At 38.6% G+C, this 9,144-nt stretch overlaps 1 protein-coding gene across 2 annotated transcripts; it reads right to left on the minus strand.

Moving 5' to 3' along the window:
- LOC135703733 (zinc finger protein 37-like) lies at positions 1-8,875 on the minus strand. 2 transcript variants are annotated; one of them, XM_065225048.1, is made up of 4 exons: positions 8,844-8,875; positions 1,313-1,420; positions 475-1,253; positions 1-412 (listed from the first exon to the last, which is right to left on the minus strand). In XM_065225048.1, exons 2-4 carry the CDS (start codon positions 1,409-1,411, stop codon positions 169-171), a joined length of 1,122 nt encoding a protein of 373 aa, XP_065081120.1. In that variant the 5' UTR covers positions 1,412-1,420; positions 8,844-8,875; the 3' UTR covers positions 1-168. The 2 variants fall into 2 exon arrangements, with proteins under 2 accessions (XP_065081120.1, XP_065081119.1); XM_065225047.1 differs by lacking the exon at positions 8,844-8,875 and adding an exon at positions 8,146-8,344 and having other exon boundaries at positions 2-412.
- Between the last annotated feature and the right edge of the window lie 269 nt (positions 8,876-9,144).

Here is a 9,144-nt window from a genome sequence, read left to right on the forward strand (position 1 = left end):
AGCATCTAAGTGTAACATCAATGTATTTGTGTTGAATAAAGAATTGAATTTTGTTCAAACTGAAATGTCGTTTCTATTGATGGGTGTGATACATCTATCAACGAACACTGAATCACCGATGTCAAACAATATAACAAAATGCGTTTTAATCAATCGAATATCCGGCCTTTAGGTAGTACATTCAATCTCTTGCAATATAGCCTCCGAGCCGGGATGCTTTCGCTTTATGTGATTGATTAACAGTCTCCGGTAACTGTAGTCGGCGTTACATTTCGCGCATACATACGGTCGTTCCTTAGTATGCAATCGAATGTGGCTTTCGAGTACTGAATGTTTCACGAAAGTCATCGGACAGTGGGCACATTTGAATTTCTCCTGCGCGTGTGTCTGCATGTGCCTGTTCAGGCCGTGTCTAAAAATATTGAATTTACATGATTAAACACTTAATTTATTTTTCGTCATATTACAACTTACGATGTCCGAAATGTTTTATAACATTCCTGACAGACCTTGTCCCTCAGTTGATGGGATGCGAACGTGTGATGATATAGCGCCAGATTTGAATTGAAGACTTTGTCGCATTTCTTGCAAGGGAAATTCCCATCCGTATGCTTGTATCCTAGATGCCGTTTAAGTTTGTGCTTGCAGTGGAATGTCGACTTGCATCCTTCCTTGGGGCAGACATATGGTTTGATACCTTTGTGCATATTCAAGTGACCCGGGAGTAAAGTCTTGTGAATCATTTTTCCGCAAATTTCACACGTCAACAGAGCCGCTGTGTATTCATTCCTATAACATCGTTTACTCGTGCGTTTCTTATTCTCGATACTAGTCGTCGTCTCTGCAAGCTCCGTTTCAGTCTTGTCGTTTTCTTGTTGTTGGTCTTTATCGTTATTACTATTATTGTTATCGATATTATTATTGCTATCATTGAAAATCTCATTAGCGATATTGGCAAGATCGTTACTGCAACTACTGTTGCAACTGTTTTGTAAGTCACTCAACAAATCGTCCGTCGATATATCACCGAATAGTAAACCGTCGTCGATGAAATCCGAGTACTGTAGGTCATCTCCGAACAAGCTGAAACCCGAACTACTACTTTCGTCCTGCTCGCGCCGATTTTCCTCAATCTCCTGCTGTAGCATCTCCTGTATGGTGTGACAATTTTCCTTAAATTCGGAGAAATCCTTCACCTTGTAGTAGCAATCGTCGCAAATGTCCAACGGGAGCAGTTCGTTCGGAATGTCCAACTGTAAAGTCAGTAATGTTTAGATTGGCACAATAATTGATCAGCTACCAAGTCAGTTACCTTGATTTGAATGCAGTCTTCCACCATTACCTGGACGGTTTCATCAGCCATCGATTGGTTGAGGTTACTGGCCTCCATACAAAGCCGGCAGATGTCCATTTTGATAGGCTAAAAAAGTTTTTTTTTCATTGGTCTTTATAGCTGTTAGGTTAAACAGTAAGTTAAATATTGTGATTTGAGCCGTTTCATTAGTTTTTGATGGTAGCTGGATTTACTATCGTGTCTGTGAAATGTTGCTATCAAATTTATATAAACATTTAGGGGAAATGCAGTAATACCGTCAGGGGGTAAATAAGTTCTGGAGCACTCATTTTTTGCAGGAGGTTACAACATTTTTCAGAGCATCAATTGGCTAAAATTTAGTGCTCAAGGACTTTGTTCTACGGCAGGTGGCATTTACCATTTTCACTTTCGGTCACTTTTTCTGAATTATACATTAACATCATTTTTCCCTCTCGTTCCTGGGGAAGTTTTGAACCACACTTGCTGTATATTTTGCAGCACTTTAAAAATTAAATTGAAACCGTTGGATAGGAAATACAGGGTGCGTGACGAATTTTTGCAGTAAATTTCAAATAGTAATTTCTTATGCTTGTGCATCACGATTTAGATATATTTGGCAGCACTGGATAGCTTATACTGTTAGGTGTAAGATTTAAACAAACAATGTTGAGTAAACGTAAAGATGTCGAAACAAGAGAGCAATCTGTCAGCCGTTGTCGCTTTGTTGCGCGCCGGAGTATGCATGAAAGAAATAATTCGGTCGGTAAATGTGTCTGAAAGAACAGTGTATAATATTAAAAAAGGCTTGGGAAAGTGATAGGACGGAGCACCTGCTCATACTGCTAATAAAGCACAGAAATGGCTTACGGAAAATATTTCGTTAATTTGGGAGAAAGAAATTTGGCCCCCAAGCAGTCCCGATATCAATCCGTTGGATTATTTTGTATAGGGCTTCGTCCAACGGGATACCAATAGAACCCCTCACACCACACTTAAATCGCTAAAAGCTAAAATCAAGGCAGTGATGACATCTATGGATCGAAACATTTTAAAACGTGCATACTGCAGTTTCCGGAAGCGTCTAACTACAGTCGTCGAAAGGGAAGGCAATTTTTTTGAATAAATTTACTTACAACTTCCATATGTTGCGAAAGAAAATAAATCACACAAAATTCATTGCTAGAATAACTAACTGGTGTATTTTTTCTCAAATATGCCATTTACTGCGAAAATTCGTCACGCACCCTGTATGTATGTTGGTCACGGTACGGAGTTTTGTGGTCGCTGCGTTAAATCTGGATTATAATTTTTTAACTGAATATTCTGGAGGCTAGTACCCAAGTAACAATTTTGGTTTTATGAGGGTTCTGTAAACCATGATTTAGACTTGTAGCATGCTTTAAACCACTATAAAACTTACAATGTTACTTGGGTACTCTTCCAGTAGTGCAATTAAAAATTCTATTATGGATAATTCTATCGACTGGCAACTTTGTCAGAGTTTAAGATAGATTAAGAATTTTAGATAATGTAGCACTGCACATGAGCCAAGGTGGAAGTAACGTACCGTAAAACGGGGAAACTTTAAAAGTTTTTCGAAGTATAATCTAATTATTTTTAAGTGCAATTTTACAGTTTTACAATTTGTTTTAAACAAGTACTAAGGATCCTAGAGGCAGTTCGTTAGTAATACGTTTGTCGGAAATTATTTTATTTGCACTATTTTTTAGTCTTGTGACCAAAAAATCAGTATTTTGATTTGGGATTACTTTGAAAATGCTCGATGAATGTAGAAAAACATGCGTGAATCTCTAACAGAAAATATCATAAGCAATAAAAAGACAATATTATAGGGTAAACGCTCCTATAGTAGCGGTACGTTAGAAGCGTTAGGTTCCTATAGTTGTGTATGGAGACTCAATACACAACTATAGGAACCTAACGCTTCTAACGTACCGCAACTATAGGAGCGTTTACGCTATACAATAAAACGGAAATACATTTAATAAGTGCTTGTTTTAGTGCCTTTTCAAGCAGGCGAAAAACAAGAAATTTATTTTTTTTTTATAATGTTTGCAAAATATGTAACACAAACTATGGCTCTTATTACCGATGTCACTTCACGGTGAAGTGACAACTTATCACTCACGGTGAAGTGATTGCCATTTGATTTACACGGCAATCACTTCATCGTGAATGACAAGTGGTCACTTCACTTCATTTTCACCGTGAAGTGAAACCCGTAATAAGGAACTCTATACGATATCAAGGGCAATACTCTAAGCTACAATATAGAACCAATGCTTCCAATTCGGAAAAAGTGCAGAGAGTAACTTTAATTATAATATTCTACTATCAAAGCTACGCGCATTTCCAAAGATATCCCGTTTTACGGTACATAAAAATGGACAAACGCGCAAACCCTCGCGCAAAGCTCTCTCCTGAGGTTAAAATCTTTTTGATGTTGTTATTTTTTCTTCTAAAATTTGGAGAAAATAGCGTCTTATTTATGCTCAGTTTGAAAAATCTGGAATCTATAGTTTTATTTTCATAAAATCGCTGGTAGAAGCTCGTCCCAAAATTGCTCGGCAATATGATGAATTGTTTGTTTCTCTTTGCCCATAGTCATTCCCATACAAACTTCAAACGGCCGGTGAGATCGGTACCAAATGTATGGTGTCCATCCAATCGGGAAAATCTGGAAATCCGGGAAAAACGGGGGATTCGGATTTGCCGGGAAAACCCAAACCGCACCACCCATCCCAAATATTTTTTTTATTTATCATAGTCTTGTAGGCCATAATTTGGTCTTGAAGAATCCTTTAAACCTTTATGAGACTTGCAATGTTACTTGGAAGTAATCAATTTTTGGGCCCAAATCAATTGGGCCCATCGCTAAAAATCTGCTATTTGTCAATTTTATCTAGATGAACAGATGGGACAGTATTAATGGATTTTCTCTCACTCGTAAACTGTTCGCGCGCGGGGCGAACGGCGGTTTTGCCGTTGTTCCCACCACGATAGCTTACAGAGTAAATTAAAAAAAAAGTGTTTGTATTCTTTTGCTACAGTTTTCCGGGTGAAGTAGTTCTAGTCAGGATTGCAATTGCTCATTACAGCTAAAATGCTATTTTTCGTAATTATGAAACAATGATATACTATAATGATAATTTTTATTTGTAAGATGCAAGAAGAGGTGGTAAAGTTTGTGTATGACATATAAAATTTGTCAATTTTGCTTTCAGAATGTCACAACTAGTGATTAGCTGTAAGCGAGCAATCAGCGATCATAAAATCGCTAGTTGTGACCTTCTGAAAGCAAAATTGAAAAATTTTATATGTCATACACAAACTTTACCACCTCTTCTTGCATCTTACAAATAAAAATTATCTTTATAGTCAGGCATGGAAAATCATTTGGATTAATTTCGTGCATTCATTTACATTCATTTGCCCCTAACTTTTTTCAACAACAGAATTCCACAAAATGATGTATGAAGCTTTTGTAGGTTTTGTTATTAGCTACAAGTTTTGTTAACATTTTAAATCCATATATCTTATGCATGACGAACCAGAGTGAACAGAAGCCACTACTGTTTCTCAGTGAATGTATTTTACATTCATTGAAAAACAGTAACAAGTTCTGCCCGCTCTAATTCGTGATGCATAAGAGGTAAAGATTTGAGTTATGAACAAAAGTTGTAGCTAATAACAAAACATACTTAAGCTCTATACATCATTTTGCGAAATGCTGTTGATGAAAAAAGTTAGAGGCAAATGAATGTAAATGAATGCATGAAATGAATGTAAATGATGTTCCATGCCTGATTATAGTATCTCATTGTTTCATACTTACGAAAAATAGCATTTTAGCTGTAATGAGCAATTACAAGCCTGGTTCTAGTATAAAGCCTGAGCGAGAAATATATCCTGTTACGAAGCTACTTGAAGATAGAGAAGAAGATTCATGCATATAAACAATGTCCGATCTCAAACTCCTACAACCCGATCATGCTTGGCATGCAAATGTTCGACACCGGACACAATCAACGAACTAAAAAAAATCATGAGAAGATTGGTCAGTCCGCATAGTGCTCTCTTGCCGTGTGGATCTATTTGCTTTTTGTTGAAGGAAGTGTGCTCAACCTGTAAAATTTCTACCTTTTTTGACTCTTATTCCTCTTCAATCTTTGTTTGGACGCTACCCGAGGTAATCCTGCTTGGATATCGATTTGGAAAATTCCTTTTCGATCCTTCGGATTCTTGTAGTAATCTGTTTGGAAGTCGATTTGGAGAAACTTGATTCTGCCACAATGGCGCCTAAACGGAAAAAGAAAAGGGCAATCGCTTGATCCCCCTTCTGATGAAATTCAATTGAGCAATCAATTTGATATGCTTACGGATGATGAGAATGATCCCTCATCCTGGCAAATTCCATTAAACACTCCCGACTTAATGCCAAAAAGGAAAATATCGCCCACTTCAGATTTCCATGCTCTTCGCTCAAAACTTTTGAACTTCTTTAAATTTAAGTTTGCACTTCAAATTGGCCGTCGTGGTGAATGCCGTGTTTGGCTGAAACCTTGAATGGATTCAAACGTCTTCTCAAGTATCTTACCGAGAAGCAACACACATTTTTTACTTACGACACCAACACTGAACGTCTGATCGAAGGTTGTCTTAAAATGTCTGCCCAGTGGTAAATCCCTGGATCAGATTAAAGATGAATTGACTAAATTACTTGGAGCTTAGCCTGTCCAAGTAATCGAAATGAAAATTAAATCCCTTCCTGACGGTTCCCGTGTTGGGTCACTGAACAAAAAAGCTACATGCCAGCTAAATGCATGAATTGTGGAGATTCTTCTCACGCAAAGGACAATAAAAAATCCTAACAAATTTTAATGTCCAAATTATGGTGAAAACCACAAATCCAATTTATGGAAATGTAAGGCTCGCAAACCGATCCTACAATCTCGTTCTAAGCGACAGACAGAAACACTCCACGTTCCCGACCAGGTACAAATTTGTCTGCTGTTAACAATGGTCAGCGAGGAACAAAGCATTACTGCTACTAAAATGGATTTTTTACAGAAAACATTAATTGACATGATTACTGAAGGTGCAATCAAGGTGTCGAACCGGTACAGTGAACCGAAAACTGAGTCAGAACGTCATGAAGGCTTTCAACTCGTTGTTGGCCTAGTTGATAGCCTTTCATGTGCTGACCAAATTTAACGGATGCATCCTTATGGACGATGAAACGTATGTCACAGCTTCCGGGACAGAAGTTTTATGTTGCCAGGGGTCGCGGAGATGTTCCCAAGAAATATTAATTTGTTTTTGCGGACAAGTTTGCTAGTAAGCTGATAGCAGGGAATCTGTAGCTGTAGCCAGAAGACTCCGATTTTCATCACAACCAACAATATGAACGGACAGTTACACATCAACCAATGCCTGGAAAAACGTGTATTTCCGCTCATTAGATCCCACCGGGGCCCGTCAAGTTTTGACCAGATTTGGTGAGTTGCCACTTGTTTTAATATAATCCACTTCTTATTTTGACCTATGTTACTCTAGAATTTAAAATCATAACTTGTCAAATGCAAAGGGTATGAATGAGATCGCTCGGAATATAGAAGGGCTTAACACACAGTACATATTACAATTGTATTGCTGGATTTTAGAGGCTGTTCTGCTTGGCCCATATGGCAATCTTGCCAATTGTTCCCCTTAGACCTAGAAATATAAAGTATCCTATAGGATATCATGCGAATAGCTTTTTTAGCGCCAAAGCTATCTTCTTTACAAAAGCTACACATTTCGCTAATGTACTTACTCTGAACTTTTGGCTTATTTACAATGTATCGCGAATCTAACAATGCGTCATCTAGACGATGCAAATGAATATTTTTGGTTGCCAGTGAAACATTATAAAACAAAAGCTTTCCATAGGGTCCAATATTAGGGACACTAGGTCGACATTCACCCTAAATGGTAGAAGTGGTTGAAGTATTCGCCTTCGCACTCTCCGAAATCAAAATGAGGTGCAATGAGGATGAATCAGTCAGATAATTGTGATAATTTGTATTCATGCGTAATCATCTCCGGCACGCTGACCTGGTGGACAAGCCTTTCTCGTCGTGATGTTTTGATTGCGGGCTTACACAGTTTGCAACTATGCTTTATGGGATGATTTTAAAACATTCAAAACTAGTGAGAGTTCAATCTCTTTAGTCTAGATGTATGCAGCAGTTAAAATGCAATTCAGCGCATGGAAGCTGATTAATATGTGCGCTGCATAACACTCGTAGAAACTTGCTGCTACTCCGGTTAACATATAAATGTACTTTAATTTGACATTGAATTCTCAACTAATGAGTGGTGGTACGTATAGTAGCACCTTACGACGAGTCCTAACACCAGTGGTACTGGTCGTTAAATTGTCAATCTATCGACGAATAGCCTCAAGTTCTAGGCGCGTGCTGATGTGGTGAAGGATTCGTCACTACGGTTCTAATAATGTATCAATGTTTTCTAAAACAGTGCTCCAGTAAGCTCTATAAATTACTTATCCGTTTGATAGTTGCGAAAGTCGCGATTGAGTCATTCTGAAAATTCCAATTTAAACTATCCTTAAAATCGTTTTTCGATCGCTTAAATTTTTTGCTAGTGGTCCCTCCACGAACAAGTCCAACGCCTACAAACACTAGCTTTTCAGTCCCATGCTAATCGGCACCGAAAGAACGATTTCAAACTTGACACTCTTGCGCAACTAATTAATAATTCACTCGTAAATTTTCCACTGCTCGCAGCCTTAACGTAAATCTTACCCGGGAAAAAGGTGGAAACAAGTGTTACACTACACTCTCGGTTGCCGTTTTCTCGAACTATAAGGTGTCCCCCTCCCTCCCACAAGTGAGTCACAATCACAACAACACTGCCTCACGACTGCGCAAGACGCCTTCGACCATCAACTGGTTCAGAATAGGGTTAAATCAGGTGAAGCGCGACAACTGCAATCACCGATGGTAAAAATAATAATTTTCTTAGATTAATGGACGTCGAATTACACGTTTTTATGGCAGTTGGAATTTTTCCTACACCTTCCGCAGTCCAGAATGTTCTGACGCGCGCGAGATGATTTATCCACGTGAACAATGCCGTCAATGTGGCCGTCCCTATTATCAAGTTACTGAAACTGGCAGCGACGAGATTTTCTTTTTCTTTTCGCAATACCTCAACACGACTGATTGATCATGTTTTAATATATATGGACAGGTACTTTTTTCCACTGTTTGAATCCTTCGGCTTCATTTACATTTATCACTTAAGTAGCAACAAGTCAATTCACGTGTCAGTAGAACGGGATAAAAGTTGAAAACAAAAGCAATATTTTGTTGCACCACATGTTTTTTTATTGTTTCTAAACGGTGAGCCTTCGCGAAGAACGCCAATGTAAGTGAAATGATAACACTGCACGCGCCTTTTGCCAATACACCACGGCATGGACGGGCCTGTAACTGCTCACGGACGGACTGAAGTGTGCGCACGCAACGAAAGGCTTCCTTTTACTGCAAACTAAAACACGCGAGAAGCTTCGTCGTTCAGCGTGCTGCACCGTCGAGTGGAGTAAATCCGGACCCTGCTATTCGCGTTGATTGCACCGTTTGACATCACTGGTTTTCAGGGGGTGTGAGATACCTATTGTTATGCATAAAAAATCCATGGCATCGAATCTAGATAAACAATGCACTATGATGTAATAGAAAGCCAAGAAAATTAACATCAGCTAATCCAGCGATATTCAGGACAAGCCCATTCTGCCCATT

Source organism: Ochlerotatus camptorhynchus, unplaced genomic scaffold (assembly GCF_037179485.1).
Source record: "Ochlerotatus camptorhynchus isolate MF236.1 unplaced genomic scaffold, CSIRO-AGI_Acam_v1.1 ptg000220l, whole genome shotgun sequence".
Lineage (NCBI taxonomy): Eukaryota > Metazoa > Arthropoda > Insecta > Diptera > Culicidae > Ochlerotatus > Ochlerotatus camptorhynchus.